The sequence below is a fragment of the Oncorhynchus gorbuscha genome, linkage group LG03 (genome assembly GCF_021184085.1).
Source record: "Oncorhynchus gorbuscha isolate QuinsamMale2020 ecotype Even-year linkage group LG03, OgorEven_v1.0, whole genome shotgun sequence".
NCBI lineage: Eukaryota > Metazoa > Chordata > Actinopteri > Salmoniformes > Salmonidae > Oncorhynchus > Oncorhynchus gorbuscha.
In genome coordinates, this window is record NC_060175.1 from 58202437 (window position 1) to 58222680 (window position 20244).

General features: G+C 43.1%; 2 protein-coding genes across 6 annotated transcripts in view; one reads left to right on the forward strand and one right to left on the reverse strand.

Annotated features, from left to right (window-relative positions):
- The window catches only part of LOC124031630 (SRSF protein kinase 1-like), a 59014-nt gene extending 51358 nt beyond the window's left edge, over nucleotides 1–7656 (forward strand). For all 5 annotated transcript variants that reach the window (XM_046343113.1, XM_046343114.1, XM_046343115.1 and 2 more), the window contains 5 exons: nucleotides 815–915; nucleotides 1333–1440; nucleotides 2498–2567; nucleotides 2759–2851; nucleotides 4490–7656. In XM_046343113.1, the coding sequence (XP_046199069.1) occupies nucleotides 815–915; nucleotides 1333–1440; nucleotides 2498–2567; nucleotides 2759–2851; nucleotides 4490–4674 (557 nt within the window). In that variant the 3' untranslated portion in view covers nucleotides 4675–7656. The remainder of the gene's footprint in view (nucleotides 1–814; nucleotides 916–1332; nucleotides 1441–2497; nucleotides 2568–2758; nucleotides 2852–4489) is intronic.
- On the reverse strand, nucleotides 7566–19913 carry lhfpl5a (LHFPL tetraspan subfamily member 5a). Its single transcript, XM_046343118.1, has 4 exons — nucleotides 19512–19913; nucleotides 18513–18786; nucleotides 16628–16876; nucleotides 7566–7767 (listed from the first exon to the last, which is right to left on the reverse strand). Exons 1-4 carry the CDS (start codon nucleotides 19638–19640, stop codon nucleotides 7757–7759), a joined length of 663 nt encoding a protein of 220 aa, XP_046199074.1. The 5' UTR covers nucleotides 19641–19913; the 3' UTR covers nucleotides 7566–7756.
- Nucleotides 19914–20244: the final 331 nt, after the last annotated feature.

The following is a 20244-nucleotide window of genomic DNA, read 5'->3' on the forward strand; positions in this document are numbered from 1 at the left end:
GGAGTCAATCACCACCTTCCGGAGACACCTGAAACCCCACCTCTTTAAGGAATACCTAGGATAGGATAAAGTAATCCTTCTCCCCCCCCTTAAAATATTTAGATGCACTATTGTAAAGTGGTTGTTCCACTGGATGTCATAAGGTGAATGCACCAATTTGTAAGTCGCTCTGGATAAGAGCGTCTGCTAAATGACTTAAATGTAATGTAAATGTATCAGGAGGGGAAACCTAAAAGTGGTCCTTCTGTAGCTCAGTTGGTAGAGCATGGCGCTTGTAACGCCAGGGTAGTGGGTTCGATCCCCGGGACCACCCATACGTAGAATGTATGCACACATGACTGTAAGTCGCTTTGGATAAAAGCGTCTGCTAAATGGCATATATTATTATTATATTATTATATAAAAGAATATTTGGATAGAATAAATATCACGCAGTTCAGACATGTCTCTTTGAAATGTAGATTCAAGTATAATTTCAGCTCTATTCCTCACATTTCTGGTTGCAATATTCTGAACGGTTCACCTCACTGAAGACACTCGCGTTGATGGCGTAAGTGTTATTTGTGTTTCAGTAGTGTCAGTAGCTGTAATGAGCCTTGTCTTTCTCTACTCTCTGTCATCTTTCTGAGGGCTCCTTATAATATCACCACCTCAGTACTTCTCTTTCAATCTTTTCCATCGTATTTTCCAGTTGACTCAGCAGAACCGACTTTTTCCGGATGGTGTGGCATCACACAACGCTCACATTGTAGATAAATATTGTTTTGTTCCTCTCCTTTTTCTCTCCACTTTCCACCCTCTTCTCTCTTTTTAGATAAAATAGCAGCAGGCAGTCTGTTGGTCAACCCTCTGGAACCTCTCAATGCAGACAAGATCCAGATCAAAATAGCTGACCTGGGGAATGCCTGCTGGGTGGTGAGTATAGTACAGCCATTTTTGAATTTTGGGGGGGAAAATGGGGCCCAAATCATCCTTCCTTGCTCGCTAGCTTGATCGTTAATCAGGGCCGGATGTTGTGGAAGACCCACTTCTCATCCCGCCGACTCGAAATGACCAGATGCCACAGACAGCAAGGGTTGTACTACAGTCTATTTTAGATACTGCTGCGCTGTCGGAACTAGAAGCACAAGCATTTCGCTACACTCGCAATAACCTCTGCTAACCATGTGATGTGACCAATAAAATTTGATTTGACTTCAAAGGCTTACACCAATACGAGTCATGTCAGATCAGTGATGCCTTCTCTTTCTTTCTCCATCTATCCCTCTCTATTTCTTTCTCTCTTTCTCTACCCCCTCCTCTATCCCTCTCTCTCCATCCTCTCCTCCTCAGCACAAGCACTTTACAGACGACATCCAAACTCGTCAGTACCGTTCTCTGGAGGTTCTGATGGGAGCCGGCTACGGGACGCCTGCTGATATCTGGAGCACTGCCGCAATGGTGGGTAGCGATGGGATAGAGGACACTCACACACGCACACACCCCGACACACACTCCTCACGCTTGTCAGATCGACCCAAAACATGGTCTAGCCTGTCTGCCTTCGTGTTCCTGTCAGTAGGAACACGCAAAGAACGTCTCTGCCCTTACCAACTACCACAGGTCACGTCTGGCTGTATGTTGACTTGGTCATGTAAAGAAAAATGTGGGTTACATCTCACAAGTACAACCACATTTAATAAATAGTTTAGTTTCCCAAGGAGGTCCCGCAAGAATGTGAAACAATTTAGTCAATGTATAACTAGCCTCAGAAAATCTTGAGATAACTAGCCCAGCAGACAGTGCTCTGATATGTATTTGTATTAAGCTGCGGGGCTTACTAGTCATCAGTCTATCCCCTGTCTGGTACAACTCTGCATTTGACACTTTTCACACATACCAACAAACAGGTGTGCTCATTCTACAGTGGTCCCTGGAGCGTACGCTCAAACTGGTGAGATTAGAACACTTATTTGGAACGTCCAGTTTTGATTTATGCAACAGTCAGCGTTTGAGCTGGCCACACTGTCCTTACTGTGTTCTGTAAGGGACCACTGTAGAATGAGCACACCCGTTTTTGGTACGCGTGAAAAGGTTCAAATGCAGAGTCCTTACTGTGTTCTGTGAAACCAAATTGAGATGGTTTGGGATGAGTTGGACCGCAGCGTGAAGGAAAGGCAGCCAACAAGTGCTCAGCATATGTAGGAACTCCTTCAAGGCTGTTTGAAAATAAATCCAGGTGACTACCTCATGAAGCTGGTTGAGAGAATGCCAAGAGTGTGCAAAGCTGTCATCAAGGCAAAGGGTGGCTACATTGAAGAATCTCAAATATAAAATATATTTTGATTTAACACTTTTTGGTTACTACATGATTCCATGTGTGTTGTTTCACAGTTTGATTTCTTCACTATTATTATACAATGTAGTAAAGAGTTTTTTTTTTTTAATAAAGAAAAACCATTGAATGAGTAGTGTCCAAATGTTTATCTGGTGCTGTGTATGTGACCGTCCCTTCTAGGCTTTTGAGCTGGCTACAGGAGACTACCTGTTTGAGCCTCACTCTGGGGAGGACTACTCTAGAGATGAAGGTGTGTTCCCCTCCCTGTAAGGCACAAGATTGTACCTTTTTTATAGTATCTACAATATTTTAGACCTGAAGACACACTCACTCACATCCTGTTGTGTAGATCCTGCCGCCGTGTCTGTGAGGATTCTGCAGACCTTCATCGCAAATGATGATTGGCACCGTCTAATTTGTTTGTCGTCTTCTCTTGTGTAGATCACATAGCTTTGATCATTGAGTTGTTGGGTAAAGTTCCTAAGAAGCTGATCCTGGCCGGAAAATACTCCAAGGAGTTCTTCACCAAGAAAGGTAAGGAAACGCCACACTAGAGTGTTGTACGACCAACCAGGATTTTAGAAGGGTATGCTTGAAATGGAAATGGTCAAATTAACTCAACAAACAAAAACATATCGGAGTTTAGCTTTGTTAATGAAAGACAAAATCAATAGTTATTTATAGTTGTTTATCAAAGTTAGCTGGCTAACGTATTGATTCTGCTTTGTAGTTTATCCCTCTGCTGTGTGTGTGTTTTCATAGTGTGTGTGCACATTTGTGTGCGTGTCATAGCAGGTTTAACCTTTTTACATGTACCAACAAACGGGTGTGATCATTCTACAGTGTTCCCTGCAGTGTACGCTCAAACCGGTGTGATTAGACTGCTTATTTAGAACGTCCAGTTGCTATTGATGCAACAGTCAGCATTTTAAGCTAGCCACACTGTTTTCTCACAAACATTTTGCACAAACAAAGTCCTTAGAAAATTATGTCCTGAATGTGAAGTTTTCTTTTTGGATGCAATGTTCAGGCATTCACACGAGTAGAGGCATCATACACAATCATCCAAATCGGGAAATGTGGGCTACATTAGTCCTAAGCTAACTGACGTAATACAAGCGGTCATATTTCGATAACTCTCGGCTGTCAGAGAGCACTATGAATTAGCTAATGGTTATATTTATTTCATCACGGGGGAGCTGATCATTGATCTAAATATTTGAGTAAAACACTTTCTAGAAATCAAATGTAATCCGAAGACTGGTAGTTTGTGCGCGCCGCCATGTTCTTTTCTTTCTTCACGTCAACTAAAGATGATAAGAGGAGACAAGATGAGTTTGGTCCGTTTGCGGTAGGCATGTTGAAGGGGGTGTGTCGTGTACGATCATTCACTTCCGGAATTTTACCCTTCAACTCATTATAACATCTTTGGTCTGACAGACGTTAACGTGACACCCAGAATGCATATTGTATAATGTCTCGTTAAAATCAGTACAACCTTCCAAAAAGTATTTTACACACATCATAGGTGTCCATTATGCGATAATCGGAATGCATTATCTTTCACCAGTACTTGAAAACGCAAATAAAACTGTAAATACATTGTTTCATACATATGCTACAGTTGAAACGCCAACAGGATATACAGAAAATAAGGCAATTACTTTGATAGGAACGCACACATGTCCAAAGTCTGAATGTGCCAATTCGTGCAAGACTGCGCAAATGTCTGCATACTTGATCTGCGGAAACATTGGTGAAGTGCTTGGGCTCTCCTCGAAGAGAGCAGTTTGTCCGGCTCAGTAAAGCCTCAAACATAAATTGTCCGCAATGCTGAAATGGGCTACTTCTATGTGAATTAATGAGGAGGCGGAACACACCGCAATTTAGACTGTTAGAAAATAATTTGAAATTGACAAGTTGAAACGGTCTTGTTTAACTGTTAATTGTTGCGTAATAACCCCATTTTGGAACAGCGAGTGCATTCTGACATTGTCTGCATAAAACAACTCATGCTGGGGGCGACTGTTAAGAGATATGTGTTACTCACGTGTGAAAGGTTCAAGTTGAGCCTTGTCTAAAAGTGCTGGTGTGTTTAGTTTAGTTTTTTTCACATGTAAACTAAACTGTCATGGGAATGTGTGTGTAGTTAACTTTCTCTCCCCCCCCCAGGTGACCTGAGGCACATTACCAAGCTGAAGCCATGGGGTCTGTTGGAGGTGTTGGTGGAGAAGTATGAGTGGTCTAAAGAGGAGGCAGCAACCTTCGCTAGCTTCCTTTTCCCAATGTTGGACCTGGTACCAGAGAAGAGAGCTACGGCTGCAGAGTGCCTCCGACACGCATGGATCACCCCCTAGAGGAGCCACAGCGCTACTACAGCCAACAAGCAGCTCATACAGTACACACATGCATACATACATGAACATATGTACATACACACACACACAAACATACATACGTATTCACAAGCATTCACACACACACACACATATAGATACACACTAAGAGGAAGCCGTTGCAAGCACCATGCCTGCATTGCCTCCCTAGTGGCTCAACACACGCACAAACCAGGCTAGACTGGCTACTGAAGCCCTACTGGTGGCCTTCATAGAAAACACTGGTTCCAGATAAATAAACACAAAGAAGCCCGATCCAGCAGCACTATATCTATTTATGTCTCTCTTTTTCTTTTTGGTACTGACTGGATATGACTTGAGTATCTGATCTCTTTTTCTTTATTTACGCTTGTTTTTCTCTGTGCCAATGATGACACCTCTAACAAGTTTCGTTCAGTTTCTCTTCTGTTTGTGTTCCTTTGTTTAACAGATGTGCATGTTCAGAGTTAAGATCAAACCTCACAGACCTCCACTGGACAATTTCAAGACCAATCCAATCATATCTACAGAACACCCACTGTACCACTATACTAGCACATCCGAATGGTAGTTATTTTATATACAGTATTGATAGAGGTTAGTGTAGGATTGTGGGGAAGAGTAGCTACCTAGAAAGTAATAAAAAGAATCAAAGGATTCTCCATGAAGTACTCCTGAACTGGAATTGACTGAATGCAATGGAACTTGTTCTGTTTCTCTTCTATGACATCATCCCTGTCCTATCCTTCCTTGTCTCATTCCAAGCAGCCGTTTTGGAATGGCACTTACCACAGTGTGGAGATGGTACCATCATACTCTATCCCGCGTTTCATGTACTACCTTCTGTTACCTGCATTGATCCACAGACCATGACTAGACCAATGCTACTGAATAACCATGTTTCAAACTAGCCAGCCGATTCTGACGTTACCGTTACGCTTGTTTACACTAAGCTGCACTGGGGTCGGAACGCAATCATGGTTAGATTTGGACACCGCGGAGCCGGGGTGCACTGTCTACAACGTTCCTCAATGCAGCGATGGGATGTGCCACTGTACCCAAATTGTACTTCAATTCAAACTGCCCTTTTCCTCCTCATCCGAGCTAGCAGTAGGCACAGCAGCCATTATGGAATGGCACGTCGCGTTGAACAACAGAGGCTGATTGGCTGACACTGCCATTCCAAAATGGTGGCGGTGGCTACTGCTCGCTAGCATGAGGATGAAAGGGCATTTTTCTAGTAAAATTAGCAGTATTTCAATCTTCTTGATGTATCAGTTTTGATATAGGTAAACCTTTCAGTACAGTGTTATATCCAAGGATGTATATAAAACCTGGATTGCTGATTCTATGTATTGGCCAATGAGTGGCTTTGAAGCAACCGGTCGACCATATTGGCACTCCCTAGAAGAGGCAGTCCTTCATAGGACTTAATGGAATTCCACAGTATTTCAATTAAATTAAAGGACAAAATGACCTGTATTTAAATATTTTTGTTGTGGGGACAGTAACAATTTAAAAGTATGCATTAAGGTGTCTAACAGAAAAAACTTGGTAAAAACAGACTTGGTAATAAATGCATTTTTATAGCTTCCCAAACTTTTTTTTTTTTAAACAATGGTGGAGTGCCAAGATGACGGCCCTGTAAGTCATCTGTGTGTGTGTGTGTGTGTGTGTGTGTGTGTGTGTGTGTGTGTGTGTGTGTGTGTGTGTGTGTGTGTGTGTGTGTGTGTGTGTGTGTGTGTGTGTGTGTGTGTGTGTGTGTGTAAATCATTGGACACATCCCATCCCTGCATTGAGAAGTTTTCCAGCCCATATCTCGCTGCGGCTCTGTGGTGTCTTAATCTAACCATGATTGTGTTCTGACCCCAGTGCAGCTCAGTGTAAACAAGCGTAACATAGGGTCAGAATCTGTTGGCTAGTTTCATACCTCTCCTGTGGTGTTTAAGGTTCTAGATAAGGTTTGCCTCTGAGAAAATAATGCCTCTTTTTTTGCTAGATGGTGTGATACAAAAGATTTTCCCGTTTCAGAAAAATGATCAGAATCAGAATTCTGTATTCGATTCCAGAACAGATTTACCAAAAAAATTACTCCTTATTCTTTATATAGTTGGAACGGGGTGCCATTTTAGGCACAACCCATATCTGAACCCCTATCTTGTACATACATATCTGTACCAAAGAGTTGGCCTTGTCTCTCTGAACTTGTGTTTGGAGCTTCTGTTTGAACTGTGTATATTATGAAGGAGCGGAAGCTCTGCCTGTGTCCCAAATGTTACCCTATTACGTATTTTGTGCCCTATTTATGACTAGAGCCCATTTAGGCTCTGGTCAAAAGTAATGCACTATATAGGGAATAGGGTGCCTTTTGGAATACACACTCTGCTAAGGTGCAAATGTTTGAATGAGTCGTTATGAGGTCGATTGATGCCTTGAGACGCATTTGCTAGGTTTTTTTGCTGCATTTTTAAAGCTTATTTTCATACTGACTTTGCCCCTCTTGCAGTGTAGGACTGTTTTTAAATGCATCAAAGAGAGAGAAAGGTATAATCGTGGATTGTAATAAAGAATGATGACGCTGTTATAATACTTTAAAGGGTGCCCTCCCCCCGATCCCATTGGTTGCTCTTTTTCTACAAGCCCCTCTCCTCCCGCCCTCGTTCTCAATGCGCTCTTTCCCTTACCTCTCCTTGCCTTTCTTCCTCATCTGCCTCCCCCTCTCCTGACCTCCCTCTCTGCATTTGATTGTTCACTGCTAAACTAAGCATTTTCTGTAGTTGAATAAACATTTAGATTTTGAAAATGTCTGACTTGTACTTGTTAGGAGGCTGTGCAGTATATTCTATATTCAAGTAAAGCACGGTCATGGTATATTAATATGGAACATTTTATTATCATTTATCAGTGTTCTACCAGGTACATGTATTATTGTAAAGTGATGCACTAAAGTGGAGTTGATATTGACTTTTAACTAGCTGGGCTTTATTTCCACAACACCACCACCTCACTGGTCCGTCTTTCGTGTTGAATGTAGTACGTCTGTCTTCTGTGGTTGATAATGAGCTCAGGCTTCCTCTGAAACAGAGAGAGAAAGAGGTAAGACTCTTGTACTATGGGAGCATTCTTTTCCGACAGATGGCGTCACTCCTACTTATCCAAACTAAATGCATACACTTCAACCGATCGCTCCCAGAAAATGCCCTCCCATCACTACTCTGGATGGTTCTGACTGGTGTGGACAACTACAAATACCTAGGTGTCTGGTTAGACTGTAAACTCTCCTTCCAGACTCACATTAAGCATCTCCATTCCAAAATTAAATCTAGAATCGGCTTTCTATTTCGCAACAAAGCCTCATTCACTCATGCCGCCAAACATACCCTCGTAAAACTGACTATCCTGATCCTTGACTTCGGCAATGTCATTTACACAATATCCTCCAACATTCTACTCAGCAAATTGGATGTAGTCTATCACAGTGCCATCCGTTTTGTCATCAAAGCCCCATATACTACCCACCACTGCAACCTGTATGCTCTCATTGGCTGGCCCTCGTTTCATTTATTGCCAAATCCACTGGCTCCAGGTCATCTATAAGTCTTTGCTAGGTAAAGCCCCGTCTTATATCAGCTCACAGTTCACCATAGCAACACCCACCCGTAGCACATGCTCCAGCAGGTATATTTCACGGGTCATCCCCAAAGCCAACACCTCCTTTGGCTGCTTTTTCTTCCAGTTCTCTTGAGTTTTGACTAGAACTAATTGCAAAATCACTGAAGCCTTATACCTCCCTCACTAACTTTAAGCATCAGCTGTCAGAGCAGCTTACCGATCATTGCACCTGTACACAGCCCATCTGTAAATAGCCCACCTAACCTCGTCCCCATATTGTTATTTTTTGCTCCTTTGCACCACAGTAGCTCTACTTGCACATTCATCTTCTACACATCACTCCAGTGTTTAATAGCTAAATTGTAATTATTTTGCCACCTCCCTAATCTTACTACAGTTGCACACACTGTACATAGATATTTCTATTGTGTTATTGACTGTATGTTTGTTTGCCGCACTGCTTTGCTTTATCTTGGCCAGGTCGCAGATGTAAGTGAGAACTTGTTCTCAACTGGCCTAAAGGTCAAATAAATAAATATCCCTCAACTGACAGAAGATGCATGCGGAATCTTCACACTATCTAATGCCTTTTCTCAGGTAATGTACACTATGCAGTGCATTCGGAAAGTATTCAGACAGCTTGACTTTTTCCACATTTACTTTTACATAATCCATTGTTGAAAAGGGCGATAAAGTATTTTTTTCCCCCCTCAATCTACACACAATACCCTATAATGATCTTGGGAGAAGGGCCTTGTTCAGGAAGGTGACCAAGAACCCATTGGTCACTGACAGCTCCAGAGTAACTATCTGAAAATGGGAGAACCTTCCAGAAGGACAACCATCTCTGGTAGAGTTGCCAGACGGAAGCCACTCCTCAGTAAAAGGCACATGACAGCCCGCTTGGAGTTTGCCAAATGGCACCTACATGACTGTCCATGATGAAACGAAGATTTAACTCTTTGGCCTGAATGCCAAGCGTCACATCTGGAAGAAACCTGGCACCATCCCTACGGTGAAGCATGGTGGTGGCAGCATGGTGTGGGGATAGCTGTGCAGAGACGCTACCCATCCAACCTGACAGAGCTTGAGGGGATCTGCAGAGAATAATGGGAGAAACTCCCCAAATACAGGTATGCCAAGCTTGTAGTGTCATACCCAAGAATACTCGAGGCTGTAATCGCTGCTGATGGTGCTTCAACAGCATACTGAGTAAAGGGTATGAATACTAAATGTGATATTTCATTATTTTAATTTTCTTGTAAAATTTGCAAACATTTCTAAAGACCAGTTTTTGCTCTGTCATTATGGGGTATTGTGTGTAGATTGAGGGGGGGGGAACAATTTAATCAATTTTAGAATAAGGCTGTAACGTAAAATGTGGAAAAAGTCAAGGGGTCTGAATACTTTCTGAATGCACTGTATATACACAAGTTTCAAATTAGTGGATTCGGACATTTCAGCCACACCCATTGCTGACAGGCGTATACAGACATGCAATCTCCATAGACAAACATTGGCAGTGGGTGTGGCAGAATGGCCTTACTGAAGAGCTCAGTGACTTTCAACGTGGCACTATCCTAGGATGCCACCTTTACAAAAAGTCAGTTTGTAAAATGTCTGCCCTTCTGTTATTGTGAAGTAGAAACGTCTAGGCTCAGCCGTGAAGTGATAAGCCACACAAGCTCACAGAATGGGAACGCTGAAGCGAGTTGCCAGTAAAAATTGTTTGTCTTTGGGTGTGACACTCACTAACTAGTTCCAAACTGCCTCTGGAAGCAACTGTCAGCACAGGAACTGTTTGTCGGGAGCATTAAGAAATGGGATTCTGTGCTTCCAACTAAGGCAAAAGTCTGGGGAAGGCCCTTTACTTTTTCAGCATGACAATGCCCCATGCACAAAACGAGATCCACAAAGAAATGGTTTGTCGAGATTGGTGTGGAAGAACTTGACTGGCCTGCACAGAGCCCTGACCTCAACCCCATCGAACACCTTTGGGATGATTTGGAATGCCGACTGCGAGCCAGGCCTAATCGCCCAAAATCAGTGCCCGACCTCATTAATGCTCGAGGCTGAATGGAAGCAAGTTCCCGCAGCAATGTTTCAAAATCTAGTTGAAAGCCTTCCCAGAAGAGTGGAAGCTGTTATAGCAGCAAAGGGGGGACCAACTACATATTAATGCCCATGATTTTGGAATGATGTGTTTGACGAGCAGGTATCCACATACTTTTGGTCATGTAGTGTATCTCTACCAGTATTACTTATTTACTTTGAAGAACTACTGAAATAATTATTTAGGCAGCAGCTCTAGAGATGAGAGGATGACATGGACTGAAATAATAGTAATAAAAAAATGTAGTATGCACAACTGAAATATTTTACTGGTTGCTAAAATTCAAATATTTTGGTTTGCTACAAAACCAGCAAGTATAGTGTAGAGAATCGTTGTACTATCTAAACCGCTGTAAAATATATTTTCCATAACCAAAAATATTGTATTTTCAGCTGTTTGAAGCTGGTGTACAAAACCAAAAGTAAAATACGCAAAAATGGAACTTAAGAACGGGAATTCTAGGAATAGTGCACATAAAACAGATCTACCGCTTTTTTGGACTTGCTTTCAATGAGAATGACAGATCTATAACTCATGTTTGTTTGTGAATTTGGTTAGCCAAAAAAGTTACATTCTGCAGGTTTAATGTTTAAGATAAGAATCAAAAACCGTGGTGAACCACAACATCAAACATATTGCTCAGTACCAGGCACATGCACAGAGAGGGCTCTACCTGTGCAGAGCACATGCCCCTTTACCCTTCCAGTCTCCTTTTCGGTGGTGGCAATTTCCCCCCTTAAAAACATATATTTTTTATAAATGTTTTGTAGTTCTGAACCCACTGCCCCGCAAGTCATTAAATCCTCCTCTCTGCTTCAGAACCATAAAGTTGCAAGTCTTGATTGTTAATCAATGACCAGTCAATGGCTTGCAAAGGCGGCCATGCATATCCAGATTAGTGACCAGAAAGAACTCGTTTCATTTCATCCAGTTTTGCCTGGCAAAAACAAAGTAGGCCTACATTTATCATCCATATTAAATACAGTCTAGCAATCCACTACCGGCTCATCTTTGCCCGAACCATAATAGGCTACCTGGCGATTTGATTGATCATTTTCATATTTCAAATTGGCCTAGTTTCGGTGGCTACTAGCTTATGTCTTAACATCGCACTGCCTTCAATATTATGGGATGAAGATGTAACATTCTGGCCAATTTATTACGATATTTGCGAGGAAGAACAGGGCTACCCGGCTGGCAATGAGCACAGTGCAGGCAGGCTGACCTCCAAAGTGATGGTACACTAAAGACAGAGCATGCTTTCCATCCAATCTGGCAACTGGATGGTCACCAAAAATCCTGAAATTTCCATCCCTAACCATAACATTTTCCGACAAGATAGAACTGCCAAAGGGTGCGGAGTTGCAATCTACTGCAGCCTGCAGAGTTCTGTCATACTATCCAGGTCTGTGGCCAAACAATTCGATCTTCTACTTCTAAAAACCTACCTTTCCAGACACAAGTCTCTCACCGTTGCCGCTTGTTATAGACCCCCTTCAGCCCCCAGCTGTGCCCTGGACACCATATGTGAATTGATCGCCCCCCATCTATCTTCAGAGTTCGGAGACCTAGGTGACCTAAACGGGGACATGCTTAACACCCCGGCCGTCCTACAATCTAAAGCTAGCTGCCCTCAATCTTTACAAAATTAACCTAACAGGTACAACCCTAAAATCCGTAACCATGGGCACCCTCATAGATATCATCCTGACCAATTTGCCCTCTAAATACACCTCTGCTGTCTTCAATCAGGATCTCAGCGATCACTGCCTCATTGTCTGCATGCGTAATGGGTCCGCGGTCAAACGACCACCCCTCATCACTGTCAAACGCTCCCTAAATAACTTCAGCGAGCAGGCCTTTCTAATCGACCTGGCCTGGGTATCCTGGAAGGTTGTTGACCTCATCCCGTCAGGAGAGGATGCCTGGTTGCTCGACAAAAGTGCTTTCCTCTCCATCTTAAATAAGTATGCCCGATTCAAAAAATGTACAACTAAGAACAGATATAGCCCTTGGTTCACCCCAGACTTGACTGCCCTTGACCAGCACAAAAACATCCTGTGGCGTTCTGCATTTGCATTGAATAGCCCCCGCGACATGCAACTTTTCAGGGAAGTCAGGAACCAATATACTCAGTTTGAAAAAGCTAGCCTTAGCTTTCTTAACAGAAATGTGCTTCCTGTAGCACAAATTCCAAAACATTTTGGGACACTGTAAAGTCCATGGAGAATAAGTGCACCTCCTCCCAGCTGAGGATAGGAAACGCTGTCACCACCGATAAATCTACGATAATCGATCATTTCAATAAGCATTTTTCCACTGCTGGCCATGCTTTCCACCTGGCTACCCGTACCCCGGCCAACATCTCAGCACCCTCTGCAGCAACTTGCTGTTAGCTTGTACGATTCTTTCCAGTCTCATTCGTCCTCTCCCATCAACGAGCTGTTTTCACCCACAGGACTGCTGCCGACTGTGTTTTTTTTTGTTTGTCGCACCAAGACACTGTCTTGCGTGAAAATCTGGGAGGGCAGGTGTAGCATATTGCAGGTGTAGCAAAATACTTGTGTTTCTATTTCCGACAAGTGCAGTAATATCTAAAAATGTCACAACATGTACCCAATACACAAATCTAAGTAAAGGAATGGGATTAAGAATATATAAATATATGGACGAGCAATGTCACAGCAGCATAGACTAAGATACAGTAGAATATAATACAGTATACACATATGAGGTGAGTAATGCAAGATATGTAAACATTATTAGTGACTAGTGTGCCATTTATTAAAGTAGCCAGTGATTTGAAGTCTATGTATGTAGCCAGCAGTCTCTCTGTGCTAGTTATGGCTGTTTAGCAGTCTGATGGCCTTGAGATGGAAGCTGTTTTTCAGTCTCTCTGTCCCAGCTTTGATGCACCTGTACTGACCTCGCCTTCTGGATGGTAAGTGGGATGAACAAGCAGTGGCTTGGGTGGTTGTTGTCCTTGATGATCTTTTTGACCTTAGGGTGACATCGGGTGCTGTAGGTGTCCTGGAGGGTAGGTAGTTTGCCCCCGGTGATGCGTTGTGCAGACCTCGCTACCCTCTGGAGAGCCCTGGGCGGTGCAGTTGCCGTACCAGGTGGTGATAAAGCCCAACAGGATGCTCTCAATTGTGCATCTGTAAAAGTTTGTGAGGGTTTTAGGTGTCAAGCCAAATTTCTTCAGCCTCCTGAGGTTGAAGAGATGCTGTTGCACTTTCTTCACCACAGTGACTGTGTGGGTAGATAGACCATTTCAGTTTGTCAGTGATGTGTACGTCGAGGAACTTGACACTTTCCACCTTCTCCACTGCGGCCCCGTGGAGTGGGGGGTGCACCCTCTGATGTTTCCTGAAGTCCACGATCCTCTGTTTTGTTGACGTGAGTGAGAGGTTATTTTCCTGGCACCACACTCCCAGTGCTACGGGGCAATAGTAATTTCGTTCATTTACCTTTGCTTTCTTGGGTACAGGAACATGTGGGGACAGCTGACTGGGATAGGGAGATATTGAATATGCCAGCTGGTCCTGCGATGTTCTGAGGACACAACGTGGCTGGTTTTCCTTTTGTAGTCCAGTCACACACATTTCCTAGGTGGCACACTGAATTGTGCGATTTTACCTGTAAACAACAGGGTTGTGAACAGTGTGAAGTTGCATGCTTTGCAACCTTTTGCCACCTAGGAAATGTGTGGGACCGGTCCTTCTCAAATAGACCATAGACATAATTTACACACACACAGGGAAGTCAGCTCCGACAGATCCAGCTCAGAGCCATCAGCAGCATTTTAAAATTTAGAATGGAAAATGAATGTTTATTCAGCTAATGTTAGTGCATCGAATCGTAATCCAACAGAATCGTTTCCAAATTTTGCGAGGATTATTGCATCGCCAAAGAGGGAGGTAAAAGTAAGCTCACTAAACTTCCAATCGGTCAAAACCATTTGATTTTAAGATGGGTGAAATCCAAGGGTGTGCTATATATTCATTGGCTATGTCATAGTTCATTTGTAAATTATAAATATTCATACATTTCTAACGCACACAGTTAATCTGCAAAAATGATAAATTAATTGGAGGGTGAGAACCAAAGTGTACGCCACCTCCAAAACTACACTACCTCCCCCTTAATCTGATAATGGTAGTGGGGTGGTAGATGCCTAGTCTCCTTTATGGCTCAGGTGCCTACATAGTAGACATACATCATTTATGCACGCACACACACCCTACATTACATCATTTACACACACCCTACATTACATCATTTACACACACACACACACACACACACACACACACACACACACACACACACACACACACACACACACACACACACACACACCCTACATTACATCATTTACACACACACACACAGTCAGCTCAGACAGATCCAGCTCATGATATCCTTCAGCACCAGGTTTTCATTTAGAATGGAAAATAAATGTGTTTAAACAACAAATGTTAGTGCATCGAACCGATCGCACCAACTCATTTCAAACTAAAACGTATCGCCCTGTATCGTATCGGAGCCCATGTATCTAGATACGTATCGAATCGTCCTGAAAGGCAAAAAATTCACATCCCTAGGAGTGGTACCTGTGGTTATTACACACTAGTTAGGGGTATGTTAATACATACTGGTATAAGGGGTTATTTAAGTCACACTGAGACCAATGTCTCTCTCACAGATCAGCCCAATATTCACATCAATACAACAAAAAGCAAAACACAAAGGTCCTCAATCAGCCTTTTGAATTTCTTTAGACAGTTTGGAGATCATTCCACAAGTACGGTACAAATAAACTAAAAGCAGATATACCTAACTCAGTAGAGATGGAAGGGCTGTCCAGAGTTAAGCCATCCCTTAGACCAGGTCTGTTATCTCGGAAGTCTAAGTTAACAGCGAGTAAGGTACGGCTGAAGTTTACGCAGGAGGGCTTTGAAAAAAAAAGTGCAATGCATAAATCTACGAGCCTTCAAAGTGGGCCAGCCTACTTTCTGATACAGAATGCAGTGATGCGTACTGAACCTGTCGCCCATAATAAAGTGTAGTGCGCTATGATAAACAGCGCCCAATGGCTTCAACACACTAACTGCTTCACTCATATCGACAATATCGCCTTTAACTGGTATGGATGTCGACTGAATAATTCATTTTTGGCAATTTTCAATGAAAGGTATTACCTATTCCTATAAAAGATACCCAGATATTTTGGGGCGGCAGGGTAGCCTAGTGGTTAGAGCGTTGGCCTAGTAACCAAAAGGTTGCAAGTTCATATCCCCGAGCAAATCTGTTGTTCTGCCCCTGAACAGGCAGTTAACCCACTGTTCCTAGGCCATCATTGAAAATAAGAATGTGTTCTTAACTGACTTGCCGAGTTAAATAAAGGTAAAAAATAATAATAAAAAAGTGAAGTATTACAAAATGGTGACATTTTAATGTACTTATAATATTGCGCCGAAGAAAGGACGTGACTAAGAGTTTCATAATATTCCTTAGAGACTGAGGAGGAAAGTTGTGGTAAAGTGGGTTGGGATGTTTGAAACTTCCTAAGGAGATCTTAAAGGGCAGTGATGAACCTTAACAGTAATTGCTGGATTACATTGTGGCTAAACACTGTTGGTTACACTAGCCTTCCTCTGCGTTTCTAAACGGCACATGCAAGACCTGTAAAGTGGTGTCACAGCACCACTTATTGAAGATCTACACAAGTTATCTGCTCTCCCAATGAATTCCTCTCACTAACTGCCCATAGTGTTTCGAGAGGTTGCTTTGCCTAAATGTATTTTTAATAATGGTGCGTTGAAGTCGTCTCGGTTTCTCATTAGGCCGTCTGTGATATGATATAAACTCTATGGGTGATCTGATTCCGGCACTAATGACTTGGATGAGGACAAGGACAACAGTCAGAGAGTAATGTTTGAGGAACATTCTTTGGAGGAATGCCTTGTTTCGGAGGAAGAGTCTCCTCACACACATCAACATCAGTGCTAGAAATGATGTTATAGACTTCATCTTTTCCCTCTCTCTTTTGTCTCACTCTCCACCACTGTTTTGATTTCCAGTTTTCTGGAAATGGAAGAGTTGAGGTAACATTTAATAATTCTATAATTCAACTTTTCCATGTACCTCCATCCCACTCCCCTACCTCTCACCCCTTTCCTCTTCTTCCCCCTCCTCCCTCCATACCTTTGTCTTTCTCTTTCCCGTCCACCTGAAAGTTGTCAGGCAGTAGCTGGTCCTGCCTGTTCCCCAGGGAGAAAGCTAGGAAGGAGAGGATGAGGGAGTCCATGATGCTGATGATAGCCAGGATGTAGGCCCAGCGCACCGTGCAGTTACCCAGGGTGTACTTATCTGTTCTCTGTCCACACATCCTCTTCACCTCCTCACTGTCCCAGCCATCAGGGTAGATCATACAGCCTATCACCATGCAAGTGGCTAGGAAGGGGGGTGGGACAGAGAGAAAGTGATGGACCTGTTAGAAAGCTAATTGTAGTACAGGTGACTCTGGAGGGGGTGGGAGCAAGACAGATGGATGGACCAACTATCAGTTAGGTAGATGGATAAGACCCACACAGCAATGAAAGCTACAGCAGTAGTTGCTTGGCAACTCCAGTCTGATGAGTAAAATAGACTTCATCCATAATTCACCCCTTAGCTCAGCCATCTCACCTCGACACGCTACGCTACGTGTGATATCACATTACCTGTCCTGAAACATTACACACTCACTTTCTAACCTGGCACATACAAATTCACTTTCTATTCTCTGAGCATATACTCTCTCCCTTTTGAATTCAGACTCAGCTTCCTGAGTTACATTTGGCAACAGTTTGCCTTGCTCTCTTAAAACTCTCTCATGGTCCTGGAGAGTTTACGGGTATGTTTTGTTCTAGCCCAGCATGAACTTATTTAATTAGTTGAATCAATGTGCCAGTGTTGGGCCAGTACAAAATCCTGCACCACATAGCTTTCCAGGACCAAAGTTGGTGACCACTCTGGATTTCCTCTTCCCTCAAGGTAGCTGTCCTTGGTGCTGAAATACTCAGTTTAACCAATTTTGTTCATTTCCCGTTGAGGTGTTCACTCAGTGATGTTGCAGCCTGCTTTTCAGAAGTAGATTAAAGGCCATTTTCACCACAAGCACAAATAGACTGACTGTGTTGCCATGGGGAAACGCCTCAGTGTCGCATTACGCACAGGCACAGGTCGGGGATTGGTGGAGGAGGAAGAAGAGAACTGCTACTTTAAGTGGAACAATACCACTAATCAGACCCAATAACAAACAAGTAAACAGTACTGAACACACACTATCCTAATCATACACAGTAACAAATTGCTTTAAATTTACAGATCATTTTTTTCCCTTCTATATTACAGTACTGTAAAGAGCAACACATGAAGGGGGATCAATATTCTTCTACACTGCTGTATTTTTACAATACAATATTACAGTAAAGTACAGTATAAGCTGTTTTGCTGTATATTTACAGCGGTATACTGTGAATAATGGTGTGTTGTGGGAAAACTTTGTGGATGGCAAAATAATATCTGCCTTGTGAGAGGCTATATTTGTTGCAACCATTAATAAAAATGCTGTACCCCACAGAATACAGTACCATACCGTATTTGATTTTTCTAAAAACATAAATTTACACCAATCCCATGTAATTACAGTAAAATATTACAGTAGCAAGAGTCTCCACCCTCAAACGTCTTCAATTGTAGGCTAGTGAAATACAGAAAGGGTATTGAAATACCTCGATCAAATACACTGTCCATCATTGGCACTAGGTGCCTGCACTATAAATCAAACTGTTTATTAACCCCTGTGCTTCCAGTAATGCCCTATACATTCTAGAAATACAGCATGTTGCTATAGTCAGGTGTTCCAGCAATATGCTGAACATTTGTGTTTCAGTAAAGGTCCTATAAATCTACAGTAATTTACTGGCTTTTGTGCTGCCAGGAATTTATTGTAAATGTACAGTAACCTACTGACTACTGTGCTGCTGGTAATTTACTGTACAAATTAAAGGAAATGTTTCAGTGTATAGCTGCTTCTTCTACTCACAGGAGGCCAGCTGCATCCATGCGCATATCTTGTAGACGCTGCCGGCATTACAGAAGAAGAAGAGGCTGAAACAAACAATGCTGCCCACCACCAGCAGCATGGATATGCCAACGAAGAACATGGCTGTCTTGAAGGCCCCGGATGGGATGGAGCCGAAGTCCAGCGCGCTCCCTTTGCAGATGAGCTCTCCGGTGAGCGCGTTCCCGATACAGTAGTGGAACAGGCCAAAGTAGCCCGCCTGCGGGGTGTTGACGCTGTCACCGATCCAGTAGGGCTGGACAAGAGGGACATCAAGAACAAGAAATATGCACACAAGGGTTTTGGTTACTTACAGCATCATCGGGGGCTGTGTACAAATTAACAAAATAACACCAGTGGATGACACAGGAAAATGTTAACACTTATGGTGGCCTCCCAAGTGGTGCAGCGGTCTAAGGCACTGCATCGCAGTGCTAGAGGCATTATTAAAGATCCGGGTTTGAGACCAATGAGGCGGTGCACAATTGGACCAGCGTCGTCCGGGTTAGTGGAGAGTTTGGCCGGGATGTTCTTGTCCCATCGCACTCTAGCGACTCTTGTGGCGGAACCGACCGCATGCATGCTGACAAGATCGCCAGTTGGACGGTGTTTCCTCCGACACATTGGTGCTGCTGGCTTCTGGGTTAAGCAAGCAGTGTGTCAAGAAGCAGTGCGGATTGTCAGGGTCGTGTTTCGGAGGACGCATGGCTCACACTCGAGTCCGTTCGGGAGTTGCAGCGATGGGACAAGACTGTAACTACCAATTTGGATATCACGAAAACCTAACCTTAACCCTTATTCAAACCTACCCCTAATCTTAGCAAGCAGTTGTTTAACAGATTTTGTTGATAGAAGACACATACAGATGGTTATATCCAAATAAAGTGGGGCCAAACTTATTTCCAATGTAGTCCTCAGGATATAACACACAGCAATGTTAATCTAGAAATAGTTTCTGAGAAGAAATAACTGTCTACTGACCTGTATGAACACCACCATCACCAAGATGGCGAAGCAGATGGTAAAGATGGTCCACAAGACACCCACGGCGCGCGCGTTACGCACGTAGTTGGTGTGGTAGATCTTAGCCGCTTCCTGCGCAGGGAGCATGGTGACGGTTGAAGAAACTATTTCTAGATGATTACTTCTTTTGATGGTTTCCAAGTCGAGAGAGGGGGGGGGAAATATTTCTATAAAACCCGTTTACGTTCCTTCTTTCTACACTCACTCACTCAGACGTCCGTAGGTATAGAGGTATGTATCCACTCTGCCTCGTCTGTCCTGATGAACACTGCTGCTCGGAAATTCAAAACCATGGACAGCTCCCGGTGCTGAAGGCGTCACTTACTGACATACAGTATCTCTCACACACTGAATGTAACATCCAACACGGAACAGACTGATGAGTGGACTGGGTGCCCTGCACATGTCAGAATACCACCTGTTGAAGCAGTTGGTTCATAAATGAGGCATGCAGTGCAGGGTAGGCCTAGTGGGAGATTCCCCGGGTTTCTCAGGATTTCAATGAATGATTCATTGATGGTGGGAAACAGATCCTTGGAAGAACGAGGAAAGTTCTAGACAATTTTAATTTATTGATGGACGGATAAACGGGCTCTTACGTGGATAGTGAGAGTAATTTGGTGAGGAAGACACTGAGCCTTTTGTTGTCTACAGAGAAAAGACAACGTAGGCTATAGGCTACACAGCTCTA

Bases quoted from the DNA above. Each gene is read 5' to 3' on its own strand.
- lhfpl5a (XM_046343118.1), bottom strand. From the start codon at position 19,640: ATGCTCCCTGCGCAGGAAGCGGCTAAGATCTACCACACCAACTACGTG. The intron at 18,787-19,511 runs GTCAGTAGACAG...CCTCTTGTCCAG, and splicing joins TGATGGTGGTGTTCATACAG to CCCTACTGGATCGGTGACAG. The intron at 16,877-18,512 runs GTGAGTAGAAGA...CCCCCTTCCTAG, and splicing joins ATGGATGCAGCTGGCCTCCT to CCACTTGCATGGTGATAGGC.